Source organism: Natator depressus, chromosome 5 (assembly GCF_965152275.1).
Source record: "Natator depressus isolate rNatDep1 chromosome 5, rNatDep2.hap1, whole genome shotgun sequence".
Classification (NCBI taxonomy): Eukaryota; Metazoa; Chordata; order Testudines; family Cheloniidae; genus Natator; species Natator depressus.
In genome coordinates, this window is record NC_134238.1 from 99,879,937 (window position 1) to 99,907,500 (window position 27,564).

Genomic DNA, 27,564 nt, shown 5'->3' on the forward strand with positions numbered 1-27,564 from the left:
CCACATTTCTCTCTATTCTCCAACATGCTCCCTGTATTCTACTATCACAGTAGCCTAGTCTTTGACCTTTTAACATTTTAAATTAATAATTTTTCAACAACAAAATAAGTCTTACATTCTTGCAGGGGAATAAAACACATTATAATACACACAATTTGGGTATCTGGTCTCAGATTTTCCAAAGTGTGTCCATGCACTTTTGCATAGACCTAATCTGCACACAGACAGCCATGAACTTTTAAAAATTTGAGACATAAAGTCCCTTCTTTTCCACTGGTTCGAGAGCTGTGTGTGTGAGGGGGGCGGGGGGGGGGACAAGAGATGAGAGACAGACACACACAGCATCCACTTGAAATTTACTAAGCTAAAAAAATATGAATTAAAAATATTTTCAGGTTCTACACTTTCCCCGGAGTCCCCCTTCCAATTATTGTGGTTTCTTCATATTTTCCTGTTTTTAAAAAAAAAAAAAAATGTTTGTGTGGTTCTCTCAAGCAGTGACCAGAGAGAGCCAAACAGTGGAAACTACCTAAGTAACTGACTAGACAGATTTTAGAGTGGTAGCCGTGTTAGTCTGTATCAGCAAACAGAATGAGGAGTACTTGTGGCACTTTAGAGACTAACAAATTTATTTGGGCAAATAAATTTGTTAGTCTCCAAGGTGCCACAAGTACTCCTTGTTCTTTTGACTAGACAGAGGAAACCATGACAATCTGATTTATGCACAAAAGGGTGAAATCCTGGCTCCACTGAAGTCAATGACAAAATTCCCATTGAATTCCGTGGGGTCAAAATGTCCTTTTACAATTCTCTCTGCCTCAGCTTCTCCATCTGTAAAATGAAGATAACATGTGGCCCACAAAGATTTTGTGAGGCTTAATTTACTGTTTGTAAAGTATTTTGAAAACCTTACATGAAAGGTGCTGAATGTGTACTGCGCATGATTAATTATTTGTATATTAAAAGATTCTAGAAAGCAAATTAGGGCAGTATGAGTGTGTGAATCATGCTGCATGCTTCAACAACTATAGAAACTTCCAAACAATCCGAAGGGGGAAGCTTTTAAAGCAAGTCAGATATTTTTCAGAGCAAAAGGTCTAAGGGGCAAATTCATCCCTCAGATACACATATACATTCCACTGACTTCAGTAGTTGTTGCACACATACGTAATTATTCTAAAGGGACAAATTCTGTTCTGACTCATGCGCTGTGAAATTCCACTGGTCAATGGTATTTCATTGGGTAAGTCCGAGTAGAATATGGCCCTAAATCTTCAATGGACAGCAACTGAATCTGCCTCTTTCACCTACTCTGTTAATTCAGCCATACACTGATCTATGAAATGATTAATATCAGCTTCAGGTCCAAATAAACATTTGTTGCAACCATGGGGACCCCTCAGTTTTGCAAGTGACAATAAGGCAAAGTGCTATCCCATGCTGTGCAGATTTTCTTCACAGCCACAAAGACATTTGTTTTCTTTACTAGATTAGCGGCATGCTATGGATATAACCTTGCTTTTTTTCCTTGACACCTTGCTTCACCCAAGGTCCTGGAGGCTTTCAAAATCCTACTTCTTGTGTTAAGCGCAGACTGTGTAATGAGAATTATCCTCATAGCAAGCTGTCAGTGGTATAAGAGAAGCAAAAAACTCACTGATTCTAGAAGAAAGGTCTCAGGGGGAGTCAATCCCAGTGCTGCCGGTACCCCTTTTTTGGAAAAGGATATTATGGGATCTTTCAAGCCAAAAGAACTCAGGAACACCAACCCTACTAAGATTTCTTGTGCATTGCTTGTACTCCAAAAGGTCCATCCTGTTCTTTACTTCTTTATTTTCTTTTGTAACTTCAGTAAATACGAAATCAAGCCTCTAATGCTGAGACTTTATCCTCCAAAACAGACATTCTAAGAGTAACAGTCTTAAACTTTTGTTCAGGTAAATTGTTAAAAACCTCATTGTCAGGTCTGAGGTGATCTGAAAGCCTCTTCAGCCCTGGGTCCACCAGAAATCCAGATGGCAAAGTTAATGGTAAGGCTACGACCCTGGTGATGCCATTTGTTTTTCCCTGAGTCACTTTCCAAGACAAGGACTGTGGATGATAGGTTCATCTTGCTTCTTGGAACTTCCATCTCTTACAGCTTCTCCAATAGTATTTCACTAAACATTCAAGACAAAAACCCAAATATCCATCAGTTATAAGGCTGAAAACATATGTAAAACAGAATTTCCCCTGGAGAGTTCACTAATAATAAAAATAAGTAATATATAAATTATAGTACTAATTATTATTTCATATTTTACACTATATACCATTTCAGATTTTAAAGGACTTTGCACACATTAACTAATTAATCATCACAACAGCCATATGAGCAAGGTAAGTATCTTCAGATCCAGTTTAAAAAACGAGGAATCTAAAACATAGAGTCAAATTAATACCTGGGCGTAACTACACTCAAGTTGTGACCTATCCAATAAAACAGAAGGCATCCGTGGTTGAACCAGGATTAGAATTCATTTCCCCAGGTGTCTAAACTTGTGAGATCTCAGAAACCACGCAAGGTTAATGTCCAGATGCTACAAGAAATAGCAGTTCAGCACTCCACACATTCTGTATATTTTATGGTTTACATATAACATTAATATTTTAATGCAGAAGACAGATGGCTCAGATCATAACCCCTAGTTCTGCATGCACAGGGGACCCTTTGCTTGTCGATCTCCCCACTTCCACATGAAACGAGGTCAACAGAGACCAGAGCTGGTGCAAAGGTGCAAGAACTCCATGCAGATGGCCCTGGACTCCCATGGATCTCCAAGGAACCCAATTTTGGGGGCAGGCCACACCACCTTCTTTATAAAGCGCAAACCCCAACAGGATGATGTTCAGGTGATGGAGGGGTCTCCATTAGGATGTCCTCATGAAGATTTTCTCTCTCCAAGATTCCTTCCTGTGGGTATCAGCACAGAAGGGGATGATCTAGACTAATATTATTGTAATTATTTTCTGTGTTTTAGTCTAGGTGAACTACTGTTGTTTTGTTTGTCTGTTTGTGTGCTTAAACTGAAGATACATTTTGGACTCTAAGTCTGTTTAAATTCATACACATGAGCAGGCCTATTGGCTTCAAAGGGATTACTCACATAAATAAAATTATGCACATTCTTCAGTCTTTGCAGGATCAGGGTCTAACATTGTGTCGCTGCACTGAGTGTATAGTATATAAGATGTGTCTATAAAGAGAATAAAATATTTACATGGTTGTTCAATTTTAATAAAGCAGACCATGCATATAACCCAAGGAAATATTGCATACTTAAAATCTACAGGAAGCAGCAATGTTTTTACTATAGCCACTTAAATTGTCAGTGACTAATCAGCCCTCCTGAAAACCCTAATCCCCGCCTCCCACACATACACTCTTTTTCTTATTTGAAATGGTATGAATTTGCCAGTACAGTCTTATGAAAACCCCAGATAAAATGTATATGTATCCAAGAGATTAGACTGTTTTGTAGCATCTGTTGATGCAGCATATGAGCCGTGTTGGGAGCACAGAACCCCAAAAGGCATGAGGTAGTGTAACCCACACACCTTCTGGGTGTGGTGGTCTGTCCCATTTAGCGGCACCGAGACCACTTAGAGAGAAAGAGAGAGAGAAAATAAGTCTGCTCTGCAGCCTTAGCTAATAGCCAGCTGGCTTTTAGCTCATGCGGTAGAGGCTCATGCACTAAGCTCCAGAGGTCCTAGGTTCAATCCTGCCTGCCAACCCTGGTCATCGGGGTTACAGTAGCATGGGTGTGGGGTGGTAGAAAATATATGTTCATTCCTCATACAGACATTAGTATTAAAGATGCGATCCCTCGATTCATTCCAGATATATGAAATTAAATATGGTCTCTTATAGCAAGTACCGAGCCCAGTGACTACTGCCCATTTGGGGCCTGGAGGTATATTCACTACATCAGTTGAAAGAACAGGGTCCATTCCAATGTGGTAGTACAATATGTCTTTCATGGGATCATGTAAGATGGCATAACTTGATAAGATCCAAGAAGAGCATCACTCTGAAAACAGCATACAGAGAAATGTTACAATATCCAAGAAGTCTAGAAACTAAGAGATACTGTTCCATCAATGGACTCACAGGCACAGCTCTAAAAACATGTATTTTTTAAATGTAGGCTAAGAAAGATTTAGCATGGCATTTAATGTCAAAAGACTGAAATAGCAACCACCTCTTTCCATTGTTTTTAGGATTTAGCAGCTTGAGAAGCTTTCTGCCTACACCAAGGAATTAATAGCCTGGTATATAATATTAACATAAAATAACAGCTCTACTAAAATATGTGGATGAGAAAACAGAGAAGCACCAACACTTAATTATAAATCCTAAAAGTACCATAAAAAACAAATGTGTTTTATACAGATCTCTTTTCTTTCATAAAAACTTATAATTGAATGTTAGAAAGTCTACAAAAGAAGAATAAAACTACCAAATCTTCCCCTTAAATAAAAGGTTAAGTCTTTAATTCTAGGACCTCAACATATAATTTTGTATAATTAGCAATTAAATATAATCCTTGATGAGAGAATGCAGAAGTAGCAATTTTCTTCCTCAATAGTAGTGCTGTGTTATTTTAAGTCATATTCTATTATAGAAGGAAAACCACATGTATGTATGCATACATGCATGCATGAATAGAAGTCTAAAAGATAGTTATTTTGAGAAAAATCAGTTTGCAAAGTAAATTTCAACATGCACTGTTATTAATAGGCAAACTAGAATGGTGGATGAGAGAACGCAGAAGAAGCAACTTTCCTCTGAAATATGTTATTTTGGGTGGCTTTCTGTTGCAGAGGATAAACTACATGCATGCAACAAAAAATCAAAGGGAATTGTATTTTCAGAAAATGTTCAGTTTTCACTAGAGTGAGTACATGTTTATATGCAAGCTTTTAAATATACCCACTAGAAACCTGGATGAGCGATCTCCACTGATGCTTATTATTAATAATAACATAACAGACATTAACCATCATAACTCTACATCCTTCCCTGTCACAGAGGGCAAGGCACAGGCATATCCAAATAACCCAAGGGGCGTACATACATTCCCCGTCAATCACTTCCCATCAAGTCTATGTTAAGGTGCAGAAGCACAGGTGCCCCCCACGCTTTCCCCCCGCCCCCCAGGAAGCCCCTTGGCGGGAAGTCACTACTTACTGCGGCAGCCGCTCGCGCACAGGTGATGCCAGCAGCTCGCACCAGCTTCACCTGTGGGGCCGTGCCCCTGCCTGGCCCAGCAGCAGCGCCCGGCGGGATGGAGGAGCGCGCACAGCTGCGTTGGGCAGGTTGCGTGGATCAGGAAATTAGGGCAGGCGGCGGGGATTGGAGGCGCTCGAGAGCCAACCAGCGGCCGGCGGGGGCCCCCGTGAGTCACCGGCGGCCGCCGCCGCCGCACACAGGAGCTGGGCGGTTCGTATAAGAGCGTCGTGGGGACACCCTCCCCCTTGTGCATGTCTCTAGCTCGCTGCTCCCCCTCTCTCCTGCCGGAGCTGCCTTCCCTGCAGGCGGCCGGGCAAGGTGCCGAAAACCGGGAAGCTCCCGTCGCCCCACCTCCGCGGAGGCTGCTAACTTGTGCGCGCAGCAGCTGGTGCACACGATGGGCACGTCCTCGCTCCGGGGGCTCTGGCTCCTGGCGGCGCTCTGCTGGCTGCTGGGCGAGCGCGGCGCTGTGCGCGGTGAGTAGCGATGGTGGGGCTCGGGGCGCTTTTATTGGGTGTCCCTTTTCCCTCCCTGGTGTGCCTTGGCCCTGCGGGTGGGGGAGGGAGAAGGAAGGGGGGGACCATGCTGTTGAATTGATACTGAGCCCGTTTTCACGTGAGGCACCTCTTCGGGGACAATGGGGATTTAGTTCCCTTCCCCACCCGCGGCGCGTGCTGGGGAATCACGCCTTCAGTCCACCCGCATGTAGGTTACTGGGCTGCTGCCTCCAGAGGGTCCCAGGGGAGGAGAGCAGAGCGCGCGAGCGCTCTCAGGCAGGCTCGTGACTCGCTGTGGGGGGGCCCACGCAGGGAAAGAGGAGTGGTGGAGGAGCTGCTCCTCCTCCATAACTCAGTAGCCGAGTAACAAGCACACGGATCTTGTCGCTCCTGAGCGTGCAGGGGCATGGGGAAAGTCGGAGCCCTGTGGCCTAAAGACCTAGGCAGAGGACTAGTTTAGGGCGGGGATTATCCCTCCCTCTCCCTCTACGTGGGAGGGGAATGGTTCCCTGTCAAACCTGGGCCAGCCAACAGGGACTGCCCCACTTGTGGTGAATCAGTGGTAGGTGGGCCCCAATCCCTGTGGCTTGATTAGCTTGCTAGCTGAACAATAGGCGTTGAGGAAATGACTTGTAAGAGCCCATTACAGGATTTTACTCTATTTACAATCCTTGCAAGAAGCATGACAGGGTTCATAGTACTCATCACCCAATAACTGGGGCCAATTATACTTGGATAATTACTGGTTACTCCAGCTGTAAGATGATTGGGTGTGGGGAAAGAGGCTGAATGGATTGCATAATGGGGGGCTGGGGAAGAGCGGTGTGTGCACTTATGAACTAGCTAATATAGCCACATACTGAATGGGTATCTCCCAGGTGGTGTCTGGTCATTCCTGTGCTACTCTAGTAGCTAGTGACACTGGCCCCAGCTCAGGCCATCTGCAGTTTCTAATTTTGTGTAAATGCTCTTTTGGCTGGCATTGTGGGGGCGGGGGTGAACTTTGAGTTTAAAGTCACAAACTCAGGCTATGTAGTTGAGCCTCTCCTCTCTCTTAAACAAACACAAAACCACTCTTCTGCCTATAGCTGCTAAACCTCATATGCTAGTTGCCTAAACCAAAAAAGAAAACATTTGAAATGACACCTTAGCGATTGGTCAGCCAACTAGATATCCAGTCAAGATGCTAACAACCATCAATTAGGGTTCCCCCTGACCTGCATTTGTCTGGAAATGTACTAGCTAACTTGAGAGAGATTTTTAGGATCAGGAAACGGTGGGTTAGTGGGGGGAGAAAGCATTTCAGAAAATGCCACTCGTCACTCTTATCAGAGGCCTTGCTGACACTGGCAGTAGCTATTCCTTATTTCAGAAAATGGGCATAGTCAACACCTCCAAGCTGATCTCCTTAGTCAGTATCAGCACTTGGGACAACACTCAAGCTCCTTGCCAGAGAGAAAACATGAAGTAGCTATAACTGCTCCCAGGGATAAAGGGAAGAGCATATAATATTCCCTCCACCATATACAAAGTGGAAAGAAACAATGCTCATTACTAATCTTGAGTGGTGTAACAGTGATATTGCTGTTACAAAGCATGACCTTAACAAAAGCACTGAGCCCCTCTGCTCACAGCAGGCTCCCAATTGGGTGGGGGGGGGACTTGGGGGAGGTCAGTTTCCCCTACAGAAAGGGGAGTGCCTGACCATCACAGGGGGTACTCAATATTGTAACTGAGGAAGACTTCTGCTCCATGTGGGCCTCCTAAATACTGCAGCAACGGTTTCTAGAACCTGCTTCCCACCCAGGGTCATCTTGCTTGCCCACTGTGCAGACAATAAAGGGGCTTAGCTATGTAAAACTGCAACCGAAGTGGCTTAGGCTGAAACCAACTGAAGCAATTTGATAAGAACTGCCTTGAAGGGGATTACCCATTACTTTTTTAAAGCCTACTTTGATAGGTCCCCAACTCTGGTTCTTGCTGTAATCAGGTTATTTGGCCCTCATATCTGTCACTTCTAAGAACAGACTCTTTTCTTCCAGAGTGGTACTTGACAGCCCTCAGGGAAGACAAACTAGACTCCTGCTTGAGCTTCCTCCACAGCATTTTGTGATATGTACTGCAAAGTGGTGTCAGCACGTTCTTTTATATATGACCATTACAGCAATATCACAGCCTCAGATGAAATAAGCTTTGCTTTTCCAAACTCTCTGAAAAATTGAACATCTTGGTCATACAGCCCCTTAAATAGGAACAGAGGCAGCAATTTGCCCAGAACAACGTATGCTGCTACTTTACTGTTTGTGGAACTAGTAATACGTGCACTCTGAGAAGAGGTATAGGACTAGACATTGCCAAGAGTCTGACTTGACTGATTTCTAATAGGTACATGGTGCAAGTAAGTCTTCCTTTCCTGCTTTGTAAGGAACAGACAAATCAACAGTAACCTTTCTCCTTGAGCTTCCTACTACAAGGATGCACACTTGTGGGAATGTGGTCGATATAGACATACTGTATGAATAACCCTTAAGGTTAGAAGAAAAAAGGAGTACTCGTGTAGCTCACGAAAGCTTAGGTGCAAATTGGTTAGTCTCTAAGGTGCCACAAGTACTCCTTTTTTCTTTTTGCAAATACAGACTAACATGGCTGCTACTCTGAAACCTTAAGGTAAAGGGGCTCATGCATCCAGGTTTGGAGTCTGATCTGTAATATCTAAGTACTTAAAACACTAAAGATGTGATCTTGCACATTCATACCTATGTCCCAATATAATTGGCAACTTCTGCTTCCAGGTTACAGTTGCTAGCCAACTACTTGTAGCACTTTGCAGAACCCATTCTCAAAGTACTAGGCAAACTCTCTGCATTAGATAACAGTATCTAGTATGCAACAAATCCAGGGTGGAGGAAGAAATCCAAGGTAAAAGGATTGTCACACTGGGACAGTGGCAGAGCTAAGAACAAGTAGTTCTGTCTAAAGACCAAAATGCAGACACTGGTGCTTAACTTGACTGCTCCTCTGGGGGTGTAGGCCATTCCTATTCTTGTTCTACACCAAAATGACTAGATTAAGTTTGAAGTGTAGCTGGTTCAGAGCCCTAATACTGGAAGTCTCTAGGAACAAAACATTTCCTAAAAATAGTAAAGGTTAACTACTAACTTACTACTACAGATTGGTAGTACTATTGCTTAAATGATGAACTTAATCACTATTGCTGCAGTGATTAAGTTCAGGGTTGTAAGTTCATCATTTAAACAATAGTACTACCAAACTGACATATCAAGTGATTAAATTTCCTCTGGAGTTAAATGCTGAAATGCAGACTTATGTAGAATAATGCAGATGTCACGAGTTGTTACATCAGCAACTAGGCATGCTTTCTGAATGTGGTATTTAAAACTTGCTGTTAAGCTTTTTTTTTTTTCCTTGAATGATCCCATTTTGGCATGGGAATGACAGGTCCCAAAACACTCTGGAACTCTCATGCTAGATTAGAGACCTGTCATGATCTTCATCTGCCCCAAACAATAGCATGTTTGCGTCTGATTTCCCTCTCTACTCAGTGATTAACGCTTAAGATGATATTGAGACTCAAGACTGAAATATCAAATAAGAAATATCAAACTAAAATTAAAGATTAACACTGCAGTAGCTAGAAAGCAGCTTCATAGTTTGTATACTTCTGGCAGGAAATGAATGTCCTATTATCCAGATTTAACTAGTCACTCCACTTCTAAAACTGTCTTGCAATCTTTCTAAACTTCTTTGGGAGTGAGCATCCTTAATCTTTGAATCACTGTCTCATGTGAGTTTAGGCCAGGCCTAAGTCTTGGCAGCATAGCTATTTTACAATGCAGGAAGAAAGTCTGACATCACTAGGGCTTTTGCCTGCACAGCTTAGGTTTGGTAATAACCACATAAGAGCCTTTGGCCAGTACAGCTGATACCAGTTCTCCCTAGCAAAACAAGCTACATCAACAAAAGGACCTCTTTTCCCCTCTCTACATTAAAGGCTTGCCAGTATTGCTACACTGCCAAACCAAAGTGTAAACAAGGCATAAGTGCAAGGAAACTGTACATCAATGAGACTCAAAACATCCTATGTAAACAAGCAATAGTGAAGAAATAAGATATTCCTCAAACTAAGAATGGCCTGATCCAGGCTTAAACTTCAAGTTTTCAAAATCTGAAATCTCTGTAAGGAATGCTATGCAATAATTAAGTACCTACAATCCATAACAAAACAAGACTACTGGCAGTGGACTCCACCTAAGCATCTGAAAACTTGCTTTAAAGATCACATTTGACTGACCAAAGTGATAGTTGACTTATTCTATCATAAATTAAGGCAACACACAGTCTAGAAGTCAACACTATGCAAAACTCATAATTCCAGGCAGGGCAATCTAAGTGAGTAAAAATCCTTCATCACCCACCATTCTCATGGTGAAGAACACTGTATGGCTGAACTTCTGCACAACATCCAAGGCTGGAGTAGATAATCATAACAAAAGATCTGCCTATTAAATCAGTTCAGTTTAATTGGTATTTTACTACTGTAACACTCCTATAAAATGAGATGTCCTGACAGATCTAGTCAAACACTAATCTAGTTTCATCTGCTTGTCAGATGTTGAAACTCTGAAAGACAACTTGCATACAAAACTTGAAATACAATGGCTTCTTAATGTAGGCTAGCATTGGGCAGCACAGCATGTATTGACAACATTGGAAGTTCTGCAGGGAGATTGCACTTGCCCTCACCCAATTTGTTCTGCCAGTACTTCTGGGACCACCTGGTGGCAAGTTGATGGCCATCCACTGTTACGCAGTGGACTTACTAAGTCAGCAAGTTGACTGTGCTCTTATGGTATAATTGAAGAGACTTGGTATGCTGGCTTGCATTTTCTGCTTACTAAAGTAGATTGCAAACAACAAATGGTGTAGGGTTTTTTGAAAAAGCTAAAAATAGATGCCTTCTAACTTTTTCTTGGCATCAAGGCAACTCATCAAATGATGCAACAAACAAGAGGGAAGCAGGAGTCTTGCATCATGCTATAGTCACTTCTCTAGACTTTAAGACATAAATGTAATGCATGTAAGCACACGAGACAAACCTTGTGCTTGTGCAACTGCTCAAGAGACAGCTGCTGTACTGAAGCTGATACTGATTTGATATCAGTGTCTGTATGGCATGATGTGAACCTCCTATGAGGAATAGGGTCATTCAGCTTCACTTGAACAAGTTGTATTGGGAAAACATACTTATGAAACGTACAGAAAGCTGTAGCTGATTCCAGCTTGCAAATGGAGTACATATCTAACAGATATCCATCATAACAAATACCATAACACAGCTGTAAACATTCGTACCCATCTTTCTCTAAATCAAACACTTGGCAAACAATTCTAGTGCAGAAAATAAAACTAATGGTGTCTTACTCTGACTTTTGAAGTACTGCCTTCAAATGGATTGACAAATGCTACAAGCTTCTAACTAAAACCAACCCAAAAATTAGGGAAACAAACAAAATCTAAAACTCAGCTGCCCATGTACGGACAAGGTCTGCATGAGGCACAACACTTATTTTGAACTCTTAATGATTAAAACTTAAGAGTGCTGTAACTTAATACTAAGACCATATGTCCCCTCCCCACCCTAACCATTGAGTATCCTTGGGGGAGAAGGACTTGCACCTATTCCTTAGTCATCAACACATGCTAAAACTGAACTTGATGCTGGGGTGCTGTCCACATAGTAAGGATGTGATCATGTAACATTCATGTGACTTATCGGGATCTAGTAAAGAAGCTCACCTCTCAAACTGGTAACATATCTTTCACTAAAGCATCATGGGGTTGTCTATGAATTGCCACAGCTGTCAGTCTCATTGCAAGGGCAAATGTGTTGTGTTGGAAACAGTGTCTATTTCTGCCATAGAGTGAGGTAACATGAGATACTGGCATGGAGAACATAACTGTATGTGACCAGTCCTTCTCGAAACTTCCTAGGCTTAGTGGATTTCAACCCACTAAATTTGACTCTACCAAACAGTCTGATTAATAAATATCGTCCAGAACTGTCAGAAATGAACTCTTGTGTAGTTCAGTGATAGAGTGAGACACTCTTGCATTTGAGGTCAGAGCAGGCAATCTTTCCCACACGCTAACTGATTTTGCTTCTGAGTAGAAAAGGCACATGAAAAGAGGCTTTCTTCCATCTGAGTAAAACACACAGGCTCTACTACAGAAGTATCTTGTGTCTAAAAATCCCTGAAACAAGTATTGTCTTGCAGTTTGCAAGACAATGACTGCAGTCCTTTAGCATCTGCACCATTTTAAGTCTCTGGCCTTTTGGTAACTGTCAGGAAACTTCTCCACTAAATTCCTAGTTCAAATGTGGTGTCAATAACCCAGTCTTGTGACACTTCACTGGCCTGAAATATGACTACAGCAACAGACACAAATGATGATGCACTATTAGTGATCAAAGCCAGTGGCTCTCAAACTTCAGTCTAGTGTGCCACTTTCAGGTAGCTGTCTTGCATACTTCTAAGTTTACCTCCTTTAAGCTATTGCTTACAAAATCAGACTTAATACAAAAGTGTCACAGCACACTATTACTGACAGATTGCTTGCTTTTTTTACCATTTAGTTATAAAAAGTCAATTGGAATATGAATATTGTACTTGCATTTCAGTGTAGAGCGTGTATATAGAGCAGTAGAAACAAGTCATTGTCTATGTGGAAATCTTTGTACAACTTTGCTAGTGCTTTTATGTAGCCTGTTGTAAAATAAGCAAATATCTACAGTTGATGTGCCCCTGGGAGTACTCAGGTCTTCTGGGGGTATGTGTACCCTTGGTTGAGAACCACTGATCTAAGCTAATGAACATCTAAGCATTCTTATTGACATCTGCAGCCTTTGTGAAACAAGGGATTCAGTTCTTGTCCCACTGTCCTGATCAAAAGCTTCCAGTGCTAACCTGACACATCAGTAAAATGTAGCTATAGTAGCTTGACTAAACTGACTTTCTTAATCCCAGGTGCAAGAGCAAAATGTGAAGAATCTCAATTCCAGTGTAGTAATGGACGCTGTATAACCCTGTTATGGAAGTGTGATGGAGATGAAGACTGTTCTGATGGCAGTGATGAGAGCTCCTGTGGTAAGCCCTTGTGCAACTGCAAAGTGTTCCTTGAGTAAGCACCCCATTGGAGGGGCATAACAAAGCATAGCTTAGGAGAAGAGTTCCACTAATACCAATATCTGGCTAGTGGTGAGTGAGGGAGGCAGTAGAGTCAACAGGCTCAAACCAAGGTTTTATAGGACATCCAAATCTAATGGCATCTCAGTTGTGTTCAAGAATTGTATATTCTCTCACAGGTGTAGCTTTAAAGCTTGCAGTCAGGCTTCTGCAGGACTGAGTCCAGGCAGCTATAGTGCCCTTCTAGCTGAACCTCAAAACAACCTGTTCTGTCTAGTCAAAGTTAATTGACCCCTCCCATGGCCATAAAGACCTCACTTAAGATGTGCTCAAATTTGACACTAAAGCTGTCTGTCTCTGATATGACTAAAACTGAACTGCCTACCTAGATGGTTAGACAGCTAAAATATCAATACCCAAAGTAGCCTCATGGGGCACCCAATGAAGTACCTTTAGGGGTACCCCTCTTTCCAAATATGCTCTGACTGCAGTACTGTTCCATAGCTCTTGCTTTGTCCAGGACAATCTAATTAGAGGAAAAGGGTTGTAAAAGGAAACTGACAAGAACTACTCAGCTTCCTTCTGTCCTGAGCTCCTTACAGCTGCTGCCTGTGCAGTCCTAGACCATTTGGTCACCAGTCCCTTGACACCCATGGAGCTGAAAAGGGGGAGAACTAGCTAGAATGCTGTGTTCCTTGCTTTCTCCTGCCGTGTCCCTCTGAACTAGCTACATAGTTCTACTTAAAACCAGTTTACCACTGCAGTGCAACTCTGCCTTCAAGAACCTGTTAACTCAGTTGGATTATCTTCTAAAATAACAAATCATAGCAGATTAATATTAATCAGTGAAGTAATTGTTATGGATTACAGCCTCCATTTCCTTCCCCTAGCAAATCAGGTAGTATTAAATTCCCCTGGTATCCAATTTCCACCATGTCTAATCATATGTTGGCTAATCACTATATACAATACTTGCATTTGTTACAGGGCTGAATTGAATTTCCTGTGCAAAAGAGGAATACTCTAATCTATTGCAGATTTAGCTCTTCAAATGCAAGAGTTGACAGTTTAAGTCTCAGAGCACCACATCAGATGAAATTTCATTTCACCATCAGCAAACATGTAACCTACAGTGGCTGTACATCCCTGCTACACCTACTGTTTTTCAGCAAACATCTTGGTCAGATTATTCTTAATGTCAGTAGTACCATATCTCTCACTTGAAACAAATATGAATGACTGCAACTCCCTTCACCTTCCCCATAACTTTAAATGAGACCTGATATTCAAAGGTAACATCTTCACTAACAAACTAGACTTCTCTTGCAGGGCTGAGGCTGTCCTCTTAAAAGTAAAGTTGAAGTGCAAAAAAGACCAAAAGAGCTTTTCCTTTCTAAGTACTTAGTAGCTTGGTTGGCAAGTGACTTTTATATACTGTTTTAAACTGTAATTCAGAGATGAAAACTACTCTAATTCAGTCAGACTTTATTGAAGTCCCTCGTGTGTGCAACTTAGAATTCTTGCCTGTTACTATCTCAACCTAATCTAGACTCTAAAATTTGGACTTAAATCTAAGATGTCCACTGATCAACTCAACACTTATGAATTGTTGGCCACAAATACTGGCAAGATAATCTTACAAATGCAAGACATCTGCTTGTACCCAAGCTTACTTTAATAGCTTGGACTCTTTGAAAAGACCACTTGCTTTGCATCCAACATACTCCAACTACTAGTGCTTTATAAAGCAGCTTTGCGGGGAGGAGTGAAGATAATGCTCAGTGGCAGTTCTTTGAAAGATGTAAAAGCCATAATATCTCACCACTTATAGCTGAAGTATGTATTGGTACAATTCTCCAGAAGTCCACTCCATAACACAAGAGTTAAGTATCCTAAACATCTATTAGGCTTGCAGTAAAAAACACTTGTTGCATCTAAAGACTAAGGTTCTTGATAATCCTAGGAGATTAGCTGTTAAAATATAATTGTACTTGCAAGATCTAGTTTGCAGTTAAACATACTGGGACTCTCTCTTTGCAGTGAAGACGACCTGCGCTGAATCTGACTTTGTGTGCAACAGTGGTCAGTGTGTCCCTAACCGGTGGCAGTGTGACGGGGACCCAGACTGTGAAGATGGATCTGATGAAAGCCCTGAACTGTGCCGTGAGTGAACCTATCATTGTGCTGACAATCAAATTAAAATAATCTGAGCAGGAAACTGAAATCTCTCAACCAAAAACTGTCCATCTTTTAGCATGTCGTCATAACTCTAGGTTTAAAGCTAGCATCTTATTACAAGCAATCAGTTACATATACCTGCTACTTGAGCTCTTCTCCTGCCCCCCAAGTTACCCTTGACTTCAGGCTAGTACAGTATTAGCCTCTCTTTGCAAGCCCCTTCAAAGAATTAGTCTTCAGAGTTACAGATATCTCGTCAGGAACAGGGGAAAAACTTCAGTGTCCGATCAATTAATGTATCTGCATAAAGCCCCCTGTAAACTACCTCTCTGTAATCCTAGCCAGACCTATGGGCTATTAAGGCTGCTCAAGATTTCCTTTTATGTGGAAATATAACAGGGTTATCTGTAATAGAATGTCTGAAGATGTTTTGAGCATGTCCTCGAATTGCCTTGTCCTCCTGCCCTTGATGCATTCTGTAGACTCTAATTTCATTATGGGAACCAGAGTAGAGAACCTTGACTCAGTTTCTAGCCCTCTTGATTGTGAATACAGCACTCTAAAGGGTACCACATGGCCCTGGCTGCACCTGAAAGTCAGTTCATGTACCCATTGCTACAGTATTAATGAAGGGAAAGTCTGAGGAAAAATTTCAAACACTTGCATGCGACTGCACATGCAGACTTAACTGCCTTCTTAACTAACTTAACGCTACCCTCTATCGCACCTCCCCTGAGAATGAAACGGTAACTCTAAAATAACTACATGTGCCATACAGATAGACATCAGAAATACCTTATGAATTATGCTGATGGTAACCTCTAATTCCATAGCCCAGATAAAACAGTTCTTTCTCTCCTAGAAGGACCTGAAGCTCTTCTCAGAATGACCATTTCTAATGGTCAAAGTATTAGAACTGACTCTACAGTTGTCATTGTCCATGACAAGTGAAATGTAGTCCACTTACTGCAGCTTTACACTTTCACAGAAAAGCAATATCTGGATTTAAGCACTTGTCTGAATCCTAACCTGCTTTCAGTAGAATCTTTAAAACCTAAACTCTAGACCTCCTAAGTAGCTCTTGAAACTGACCTCTCTCCCCAATCCACTCCTCAATAGACATGAGAACATGCCGGGTAAATGAAATCAGCTGTGGTCCTCAATCAACTCAGTGTATCCCTCTGTCCTGGAAATGTGATGGTGAAAATGACTGTGACAGTGGTGAAGATGAAGAGAACTGTGGTAAGGGAAGAAACAAATGGTAGCCTGTGTAGCTTTTTTCCCAAATGTACTTGGCCTGAAGGTGAACTAGCTGTGTAGGGTAGCCATCTGGTGCTCTTAGAACTAGAACTTCTGTAAACTTAACTGTAGTGTCTGATTGTAGTCACATCATACAATCAAACTCTCTGCTCTTCCCAGTCCTGTTCAGTTGAACTTGCTATAAGTGATTTTAAAACTTGTTCTGTTTATATGGTCAGCACTACACTTGTAAGTGCTACTATGGATCTATATCAGACCAATTTAAAAGGCTAAAATAAGTGCCTCTAAGCAAGGACACTGCCTCCCTAATGTGAAATCTGAATTGTAGTTAGGTACTCAAACTATCAGATTCTCTCTGCAGTGGCTAAGTAGTAACCCATTCTCTCTCCAAATGCGTACACTCCAAGCAATGGAATGAATTAGCAATGATTGCTTCAATAGCTCTCAAGACTCAAAGCAAAAACTTCTTGAGCTATCCTAACTATTATACAGTTCACTGGAGAGCAAAACTAAATGTAATTTGCTTAGTGGTGATCCTCTCAGTACTGTAATACTCATGTGGCAGTCCCCTGTCATTTGGACTTCATAAATCTGCTGTTCTGTAAAGCCTCTTAGCAGATGGCTTTAGCTGCTACACTAACAAATTCCCCCCCTAAACATGTACTAAAAGGGCTCTATCCCTAGATTTAGACAGCAGCTTATTTTCTTAACATAGATGTCACCAAAGATAATACTAAAATCTAGCTTTCCCTTAGACTGTACTTTCAAAGGAAGTGTGCAGAGCAGAACTTCCTCCTACACTCTTCCCCACTGCCCTCCAGTCACATGTTCAAGAACCAACCCACTTGTCATGCTGGCATCACTGAATGCCTCTTAAACCCAACAAAATGCACAGAGGATCTGCAAGTGCCAGAGGCTCACTTTCTAAAACAAAAGTCCTCTGAGTTGATACTGTAAGTGTCTCTACTCTGAAGCTGGGCATAGCATCTAAATCTTAAAGGCTTATAAAGTCGTACATTAATAGAATTCCCAAATATGGGACACAAACCTAACAGAATGCCAATAGTTTTAATGACTGCAGTGGCTGACTGGAATTTCTGAAGTAAATGCTTGCATAAGTGACCTTCACCACTACCCCTTTGTAGAATAACTTGAGTTAGGTCAATGAAGTTAAGAACCTGCTGTAGATGGTGCAGACATAGTTCTAAAATCCTGACACTAATTGAACTCCCTCTCTCTACCAGGCAATATAACTTGTAGCCCAGCAGAGTTCACTTGCTCCAGCGGGCAATGCATCTCCAAAAACTTTGTCTGTAATGGCCAAGATGACTGCAGTGATGGTAGTGATGAACTGGACTGCACACCACCTACTTGTGGAGCACATGAATTTCAATGTAAAAGTTCTAGCTGTATCCCTATTAGCTGGGTATGTGATGATGATGCAGACTGTTCAGACCAGTCAGATGAATCTCTAGAGCAATGTGGCCGCCAGCCTGCGCATCCTGTGAAGTGTTTTCCTAGTGAAGTACAATGTGGCTCAGGAGAATGTATTCACAAGAAGTGGTGGTGTGATGGAGACTCAGACTGCAAGGATGGAAGTGATGAAACAAACTGCCGTAAGTAACTGTTGTACAGTCCCTGTTAAAAGGGACCAATTCCAACTCATTACCTCTTCCCTAGTTCAGTCACTGGCTCTTCCAAAACACCTTAAGGCTTTGACTTCTATAACTTAGTCTCCAAGACCTTCAGGGTTCTAACTCAGCAGCACTTCTCTCTTCAGCTTCCCGGACTTGTAGACCAGACCAGTTCAAATGTGAAGATGGGAATTGTATCCACGGTAGCAGGCAATGCAATGGTGTAAGAGACTGTCTAGATGGAACTGATGAAGTCAACTGTAAAAATGGTAAATACAGAACTAAATGATGAAACTCTTGTTTATAACAGGGCTTTCTCGATTTTTATCTAATGGTCCTTTCCCTCCCATTATCTTGACAGTCAATCAGTGCTCTGGACCTAGCAAATTCAAGTGCAGAAGTGGGGAATGCATAGACATCAGCAAAGTGTGTAATCAGCAGCAGGACTGCCAGGACTGGAGTGACGAACCCCTCAAGGAATGCAGTAAGTGAGCCAACTACTTGGAATGTCACTCACAGGCTTGAGATTAACTGAGTCTTGTCTGCAAGAATCAGAGTGCAAATGCCTTTAGTAAGTAACTCTACATGGTTGGGAGACTCTAGTTAAAGACTAAAGGATCTTGCTTTAGTTAGAACTGAACAGTGACTTGCCTGCATCTTCTAACAACTGAATTGACTAGTGTGCTGCTTTATGCTTAGTCATGAACCAGGCTGCAGATAACTGTAAAACATAGTACAGAAACTCTAGCTCCAAATAGCACTGAGCTTCTCTTAGCTGAAATCTGCAATTGGATCACTTGATGTACTTGCAGAACTAGCTACATGTCCACATGAGCACCAACATGCCCTATAGGACTCTCAAGTGTCTGCAAAGGGAATCTTGGCCATCCTTGAATTTCTGGCCTAATCTAACTTAGACAGGCATGCACTGCCTGAGATTGCAGTTAAGTTGCCACAACTGTTTCTGGGTCTCTAACTCTATTCCAGACTTGAATGAATGCCTGGTGAACAATGGTGGATGCTCTCATATCTGCAGAGACTTAGTTATTGGGTATGAATGTGACTGCCCAGCTGGGTTTGAACTGATAAACAGGAAAACATGTGGAGGCAAGTATCTACTACCATCTTGACCCCTAAATGAGGTAGTTGTCTTGTTCTTGTTTCAAGACTAACTTTACAGTCTGTCTTAGATATTGATGAATGCCAGAATCCTGGGATCTGCAGTCAAATCTGTATTAACTTAAAAGGAGGCTACAAATGTGAATGTAGTCATGGCTATCAAATGGATCTAGCTACTGGAGTGTGCAAGGCAGTAGGTAAGTACAACTAGCATACTCAATTTATCAAGAGCCCAAAAGCATTAGAAATATAAGAAAAGGTTACCTCTGAAGAGGCTGACAAAGGTACACCAGAGTTACTGCACCTGGCTGGTGGTCTACAGTACATGGCTCCCCATAGCAAATACACTAAAGGGCCAATTAAACTCTGCCTAACAAATTGGGTTCAAGGATTTGCTAAATCCACCTCTGCTAATAAGAGCACAGAGGCTGAAGACCTCACTGCAACAAGTCATTTGTACCATCATTCTCTCTTTCAGAGGCATTTAATTGAGCACAGTACTCTTTTTTTTTTTTTTCTTTTTTTTTAATCCTTCAGTAATCTTGAATATTGAAGACACTGGGGGCAAAGGAAAAACAGTTGGCAATCTTTCATGTTGAGCTATAAACTGCAGGAGAGGTCCCTCTAAGCACTTAGTGCTGCTAGTGTAAAAGCATAGGAGCCAATGGAGGCTGAAGCTTGTAAGATCTACTAATATCTCTGCATGTGGTGGCCGCTAGACTCCTGTTCTAACACTGTACTCAAAGCTTCTAAATTTCTGGGATGACACTGGTATACTAAGAATGACTTGGTTCAACCTAGAACTGCAAGTAATTTCTAAATCCCCTTTCAGGAAAAGAACCATGTCTGATTTTCACTAATCGTCGGGACATCAGGAAGATTGGCCTGGAAAGGAAAGAATATCTCCAACTAGTAGAGCAGCTAAGAAACACTATAGCTCTAGATGCTGACATTGCTGAGCATAAACTCTTTTGGGCTGACTTCAGCCAAAAAGCAATTTTCAGGTAAACCTACCTGCTTCAAACTTTCATCCTAAGTGTTTGTCCTCCTGAAGTTGTAGCTCTTAGTTTTTAGTCTTTAGCCAGTCACTTTCTGACTTAAGTCGGACAAGCATTCTCTCCTGTCTACAGCTCAAATCTCTCTAGAATTCCTAACTTCAGTAACCATAGCCTTGAAGTCAAACACCTATGCAGTGGGATACTCTTACTCAAAGCTGTGCATGTACCTCTACTGAAGTTGGAGTTGCAGCCAAAGTATGAGCACATTCTGAGGCCAACTGTTCTGACCTTTTGAACTATACTTTGATCAAAGGGCAGCAAACAACTTAAGTCTAGGTTAAAAACCTCTTTCAATTTTGAGGCTAGCTACTTCAAATCATGAACACAAGAATTCTGTAATTATACCTCTAGACAGCTATTGGCTTAACTGGCACATCTCTAGTGTGCAGTGGTTGAAACTAAATTTTATCCCTTTTTTCCTCTTCCAGTGCCTCACTTGATAGTCGTGACAAGGTGGGCAAACACTTAAAAATCATAAGCAATGTACACAGTCCTGCAGCAATTGCTGTTGACTGGGTCTATAAGAACATCTACTGGACTGATTCAGCTTTAAAGAGTATCTCAGTGGCTAGCCTTGATGGTGCCAAAAGAAAGATCCTGTTTAATACAGACCTAAGAGAGCCAGCCTCCATAGCCGTGGATCCTCTCTCTGGGTGAGCATTACACTGTACAACCAACTAATGCCAAGTCCTCTTGGTACTATACTAACCTAGATTTGTAAGCAAACTACAAAACAGTAAGCTGAAAGCTGATAACCATTTTGAAGGTGACAAGTTGAGCCAAGCATACTCCAGTGTGCTCAGGCTTCTATCAAGCCATAGTGTGTGGATTAATTCCAGGCCTTCCTGTAGCTATAATAAATACAAGCTAGTATTGCTGCTTACATGTTAAAGTATATTACAATATAGCTAAACTGCAGATGCCTAATGACTTGTCTCTTTACAGCTTTATGTACTGGTCTGACTGGGGTGAACCAGCCAAAATAGAAAAGGCAGGAATGAATGGACTTGGTAGACAGCAGCTGGTGACAACAGAGATCCAGTGGCCTAATGGAATTGCACTAGGTATTTCATGTTCTTACAAAATTAACTTCCCTGTGAGCCCAAAATGTCTTTCAGAAATACTGAAGTCACTAGCTCTTTAAGAAGGAATCTCAGTTTGCAAGTCAAGATTCCCTGGAAAACTTGTGGAAGTTCACATTAACATGGTAACAATGAGAAGGCATTGGACACACTAGGACACAGCCATGGCTTCTAGGCACTATGCATTCAAACTTCTTCCAGGTCTAAAATGACCAGCTTTGGTCAAAGCATTGGCAGTTGTTTCAAGTGTCCTCCCCATTAATGACAGCTTGACCCATAGCAGATGCTGTCAGATAAAATGCTACACCATTCATGAGGTAGCCCCAATGCATGGATTATATTGATAAACACTTGCCCTAATCATAGGGCTACACTCTTCACCCAGGGAACATCAATCCAGGTGGTACTGTGGTGGTGCAGCTGCCTTCTAATATGTAAATTAGTACCTCTTTTTCTTCTACTAGTGGAAGCCAAGTGCACATGCACTCTAGATAGCATTCGTCAGCACTTACTAAACCAAAGTTAAGTATCCCCACACCCCCCCCAAGGCAATATCACTGGTGAGGTTTTCCAGGTAACACATGCTTGTGATCAGATTCAATGTACTAAAATGCAACTTCTTTCCTTCTAGATCTTATAAAAAGCCGCCTTTACTGGCTTGATTCAAAGCTACATATGCTGTCCAGTGTGGATCTGAATGGCCAGGATCGTAGGATTGTGTTAAAATCTCACGAATTTCTTGCTCATCCTCTTGCTCTAACAATATTTGAGGTGAGAATAAGTCTCAGGCATCCAGTAGGGAACTGACTGTAGGCTCCCTTTGGAATGGCAGGGTACAGCAAGAGACTAATAAATGGAAGACTGCAGAAAAGCTGCTGCAATGGGATTACTGTAGCCTCTCTACTGAGGCAGAGATAGAGTAGCAAATACAAAACTGAATATATTCCACACTAAGGCTAGTTATAAGTTTAACAATTTCATGTTGCCTCAGCAATAATGTGAGTCATCCTAATCTAGCTGAACTGCGTCAATACTTCAGAATACTTGCACTCACTAAATCGGATTTACCATGCACAGGGGACAACTAAACCATCCCTGGTAATGGACAAACCAAACTGGTCCCAACCATAATAGGATGCAATAACTTTATCTCCTAGGACCGTGTCTACTGGATTGATGGAGAGAATGAAGCAGTCTATGGTGCCAATAAATTTACAGGATCTGAATTGGCTACGCTAGTGAACAACCTCAACGATGCTCAGGATATCATTGTGTATCACGAGCTTGTTCAACCCACAGGTAACGGATGTAAACTGTGGCAATGTTAGACTTTCATACTATGAACCTCTGCCTTGCTGCTATTAAATCAGGTAGGTACTGAAGCCTAGAAAATCTCCCTCTAGGGGAGTGAGGTGGAAGAGTTCCAATCTGATTGGCCAAAAAGCACACTAAGCAGAACTAGCACTACAGTAGAGGTGGTAGTGCAGGTGGGCTGTCCAGGGCTGCTACTTCTGTTCCAAGGCCCCCTGTAAAGAGTAAAGCTGTATATTGTGCTGCTGCATGGCTTGATTTCCACGGCCTAGAAACTGTCCTGTCATGTATGGACAGTCAGTATATCCTCTGCCATGTAACAACACTAAACAATTGTCTGCAAGACTAAAGCACTGGTCTGCTTTAAATTTGACTTGTGTCAACAGGCAAGAACTGGTGTGATGAGACCATGAAGAATGGTGGCTGTGAGTATCTGTGCCTGCCTGCTCCTCAGATAAACGAGCACTCTCCAAAGTATACCTGCACATGTCCTACTGGATACAACCTACAAGATGATGGCCTAAGGTGTAAAGGTATAGTGACAACACTGAAATTACTGTAGAGGGGTACCTAATAAGGGACTCTTGTGCAATCAAGACTCATACAGTAATGCTCTAACAGTGGATTTAAGGCTCCACTGTTGCTACATGATTAGTATTTATTTGGGGACTTAAACTGTGGCATTCGAACAAAATGCAAACTCTTGCAGTGACTGTATTACCTGCAAGTCTGTGCCTGGCTTTTGCATATTCATCACCATATACTATGATCAGACCTTGTGCATTCCATCAGAGTGGGGGGAGCTGACTGAGCTACTAGATAGCTGGCTCTTTTTAGAGCCTTCCACACCTTGCCTAACTCAGTGGTTCTCCACATTTCCAGTCTACTGTACCCCCTTCAAGAGTCTTCTTGCATACTGCATATTTCACCTCACTTAAACTACTTGCTTACAAAATCAGACGTAAAAAGACATGCATCACTGCACATTATTACAAAATTGCTTTTTTCTTGTCTGTATAAAATTGTAGTTAGTATTGACTTCCCTAGTGCTCTTTGTGGCCTGTAAAACTAGGCAACTATCTAGATGAGTTGATATATCCCTGGGGTACAGAGTATATACAGGGTACAGATATAATATGCAGAGGTCTTCCAGGGAGTACATGTACTTCTGGTTGAGAACCACTAGCCTAACTTGTAACTCCTCTAACTAATCAAACATTAATGGGTACAGACTTTGGGGGGAGGTCCTAGCATTTTTAACTGGAGGATTCATTTATGCTTCAAACAGCAGGTAAGTGCTAAAGTTGAATAGGCTCGTACTCTGTTAGGAGTTAACAATCTCCTGCCCAGTTAGTCTAACTCATTGAATGGCCCTCTGACTGCAGTTACATGGCAGGCAAAGCTCTTGTACAGTAATAAAATTCCTGTAGGCGCTCCTTAAATGGCCAGAGGAACTTGAACTAGTTCAAGCACACTGTGTATACAATGTGTACATTGCTACTTAGTGTGACATTCTGCTAGAGTTCATGATCAGCACTCCAAAAACTCATCCCTGTATGACTCTTGATTTCAGCAGTAATCAGAGGAGTGAGCAAAACGTCTAAATGGCCTGTCAAACACAGTGGCTACCTAGCTTACATTTTACAGCTTTGGATAACTACCAGCAACACCAGAAATCTGGCTGACCTGTTTCAAAGCTTTCTTTTCAGTGAAAATTGATGGATCCTAAAATCTAGGAGTATTAAACTTCCGCTGCAAGCTATTGGCTTCTAAAACTGTCCTACCATACTTCCCAATGCATCAGATTTGAGTGCAAAAAAAACCCTAGCAGCTGAGACCAACTTCCTAGCAGAGTAAACCTGTCAAGATCTTGTCTAGTAAAATCTAAAAGCTGCATGACCATTCTACCATCTGCTAAGCACTCACAACCACCACTTAATAGCAAGCTGTTTCAGAACTTCAGGATTAACTGGGTTCTTGATTTATAACCAGTTTCAGGTGCTGGAACTACTGTGGCTTACATTGAGACAAAAGATACCAGCACAACAGAAAAACCACCAACTGTTGGACCAGTTCCTGGAGGTATTGGTCCCAATAACTCACTTTCAATCATGCATTATGATGACTGAGCAGGTACACAAACTGGTCTCAGACAGCTAGCACAAACATGCTAAACCTGTGCATGCAATCAGGAAACATGTTGGTCAGCCTTCACATCACTCAAATGGCAAGTGAGACTGTGTTAAAGCTAGTTCTAGCATGTGTCCTCTTGTGATGTCCAGCATCTCATGTTGGACATGCAAGTTACCAGTGAGACTCTTTTCCTAGGAAATCCAAATTCATACAACTGCAGAAAGTGGAAGAGTACTTAGTGGGCTACGATCTCTAGAACAGTGCTTCTCAAGCTATCTGATGTGGGGGACTAGCAATTTTTTCCAACATGGGCACAGACTGGCAGCTGATGGCTCACAGACCAGCACCAGTCCATGGACCACCACTTCAAGTAGTACTGCTCTAGAATGCATTCTTTACTTCTCACTCACTGAACCAGGAGTATAGACAAGGGGACTCTTAGCTATGGTCTGAGGAAGCTGCTAGCCTTGGACTAAATTCTGCCAGCCTAGGAGTAAATAATACATGAGATTGTATGTATTCCTCTTCCAGGACATAATTTCAGCAGTGCAGTGTCGGAAGTCAGTTCTGCCAAAGGCACTTCAGCTGCCTGGGCTATTCTTCCTCTGGGTAAGTATACTTGGGTGCAGTCTCTTGATAAGACTTTGAGTAGCTGGGTACAACTCAAGGCCATTCCAAGGGATTGACCATCTGGGGGGGGAACATCCATCAAAATAGATGGTTTCAAAAGCAGAACATGACATTCTGTGGTGTCAATGCTAGGGGCACTGTCAGTTTTAAGAGTTTCTAAACTAGACACTAAGCCCATCTACAACTACTTCCTGTTCTTGACATCCCATACAAAAGGGAACCATGCACTTGTAAAGATTTAGTCATTAGTCTTGAGCATTATCACTTAATCTGCTGCTATCCTATTTGGCCAGTCCTAAAACAGTCATTGCATGGTAACATGCCTTACAGTAGGGTAGGGGTGCAACTAGAACAAATATAGCAACACAAGCCTGTTCTAAAAATTCAGTTGAGGGAAAACTAGCTTCTGGCTGGCAATGGCTTGCACCCATAGAAAGAACTAAAACTTGACTACCCCAGGACTGGTTTGGCTTAGCTCACTAGAAATCATTCTAGCTGAATGTCAAACAACTCATTTATTTGTCTCCTTTATTGCAGTATTACTGGCACTGGCGGCAGCAGCAGGTGGCTACTTCATGTGGCGTAACTGGCAACACAAGAATATGAAAAGCATGAATTTTGACAATCCTGTCTACTTGAAAACCACTGAAGAAGACCTCACTATTGATATTGGGAGACACAGCAGTTCAGTAGGACACACTTACCCTGCAGTAAGTACAGATATGTGGCTTCTAAATGAGTCAAAATAGCAGCTGGAGATCATATTCTTTAGTCGCAAATTGCCAAAGATTGACTTGGTTCACTCCTGACAAACTTGGCCAACCTTCCTGTAACACAGTTGGAAGGCATGATCTCCACTTTAGACCTGACAGCCTCCTTCTTATACTTCAGTAGGAGACCAAAGGAAGACCCATAGCCAGAGCATTGGGCTGAACATGGCAAAAACTAATGCACAGCAGTTATGATATACTACTTTTTAGGCAGCTGAGACCAGGATTGCCAGCATGGCCAGGCAGCATGTAGAATTCCTGGGAGATACTTGGTACATAGAGCTGTAAGGCATTGGGCTTGCTCTCAAATGAGCCTTGAGAAAGCTGACTGCAGCAGGGATGTTTGCCATACATTTGAATAGCTTACCAACAAGTTAGTTACTATAAGCAGGGGTCCCTCTACAATGTCCCTCTTACCAATATTAATTGGCAGGTGAAGTGAGGCCTACATATTTTGGGAGGGTAGGTGATTGGGAGGTCTAGTGGCTCTAGCAACATGCAGAGCTGCAAGCCTGGATTCATCACTTCAGCTACCAAAAACACACTCAACACTAGACTTAAAGCTATATATAACTAAAGTGCAATATGCTTTAGATGTCAACCTTAAAGCAATGTTTTATGTTGTAATGTAGCTCTAGCTTGCCTTTTTCCAAAGATAAACCTAAAACTAAATCTTGCAAAGATACAAATTGTCTGTCTCTAGACAGGACAGATCTTGCAAATGATGTGAGCAGACTCTTGCACAGTATGAGTAGACTTGTCTTGCAACCCAAGACTTGCTTTTAACACACATTTGCTCCTTCCATACAGATATCTGTTGTAAGCACAGATGATGATCTAGCTTGAATACCCTAGTTGGCGATCTACTTGTGTTCTACACTCTTTGGGATGGTAACAGGCAAGTAGCTGAAGATTCTTCCAAGATGGAAGAAATGAAGAAACCTTCTGAATGTGTGGAGCAAGCTTGTGTAAATATCTTATATGAATTACCAGAACTCTGTAAATATGTCCACAAATCCACTTTTGATGGTTACTGTTTATCTGTAACCCTTGAATTTGTCAGTACTACCACTGACCAACTATTTAAAGCACTTTCCATAGAAAGCCATATTCCAGGAACAACTTGTGCTGTAGTGTACCACCTGTACATATTTGTATAGGCCACTTGTAAATATTCCTGAACAATCACTATTAAGCACTTTGAAATATTTCAGATGTAAATTATTGTAAACTCTTTTTTCAATGGTTGGGTCAATGGCAATAGGAGAAAACGGGTTATTCAGATAAATTGCCAAAAATTTGTAAACATAAGTAATTTTGTATGTGAATTGTGAATCTTTCCTGCCTGTGCCACCTTAGGGCTGTACAGAGGATGAATGCTCTTTATCAAAAACCACTGTAAAGTTAAATAAAAT

At 41.8% G+C, this 27,564-nt stretch overlaps 1 protein-coding gene and 1 long non-coding RNA gene across 3 annotated transcripts; one reads left to right on the plus strand and one right to left on the minus strand.

Moving 5' to 3' along the window:
- LOC141987702 (uncharacterized) lies at positions 1 to 5,855 on the minus strand. The gene is made up of 2 exons (XR_012639606.1): positions 5,231 to 5,855; positions 1 to 2,159 (listed from the first exon to the last, which is right to left on the minus strand). It is a non-coding gene; the product is annotated as an uncharacterized LOC141987702 (long non-coding RNA).
- Positions 5,447 to 27,564, plus strand: VLDLR (very low density lipoprotein receptor). 2 transcript variants are annotated; one of them, XM_074953301.1, is made up of 19 exons: positions 5,447 to 5,748; positions 12,816 to 12,935; positions 15,015 to 15,137; positions 16,272 to 16,394; positions 17,657 to 18,028; positions 18,193 to 18,315; positions 18,408 to 18,530; positions 19,034 to 19,153; positions 19,237 to 19,362; positions 19,998 to 20,169; positions 20,652 to 20,876; positions 21,169 to 21,287; positions 21,937 to 22,076; positions 22,463 to 22,604; positions 23,003 to 23,149; positions 24,609 to 24,698; positions 25,281 to 25,358; positions 25,917 to 26,089; positions 26,960 to 27,564. In XM_074953301.1, the coding sequence occupies exons 1-19, from the start codon at positions 5,670 to 5,672 to the stop codon at positions 26,993 to 26,995; spliced, it is 2,631 nt and encodes an 876-aa protein (XP_074809402.1). In that variant the 5' UTR covers positions 5,447 to 5,669; the 3' UTR covers positions 26,996 to 27,564. The 2 variants fall into 2 exon arrangements, with proteins under 2 accessions (XP_074809402.1, XP_074809403.1); XM_074953302.1 differs by lacking the exon at positions 24,609 to 24,698.

Bases quoted from the DNA above. Each gene is read 5' to 3' on its own strand.
- VLDLR (XM_074953301.1), top strand. From the start codon at position 5,670: ATGGGCACGTCCTCGCTCCGGGGGCTCTGGCTCCTGGCGGCGCTCTGC. The intron at 18,531-19,033 runs GTAAGTGAGCCA...ACTCTATTCCAG, and splicing joins CGAACCCCTCAAGGAATGCA to ACTTGAATGAATGCCTGGTG. The intron at 24,699-25,280 runs GTATTGGTCCCA...TTCCTCTTCCAG, and splicing joins TGTTGGACCAGTTCCTGGAG to GACATAATTTCAGCAGTGCA.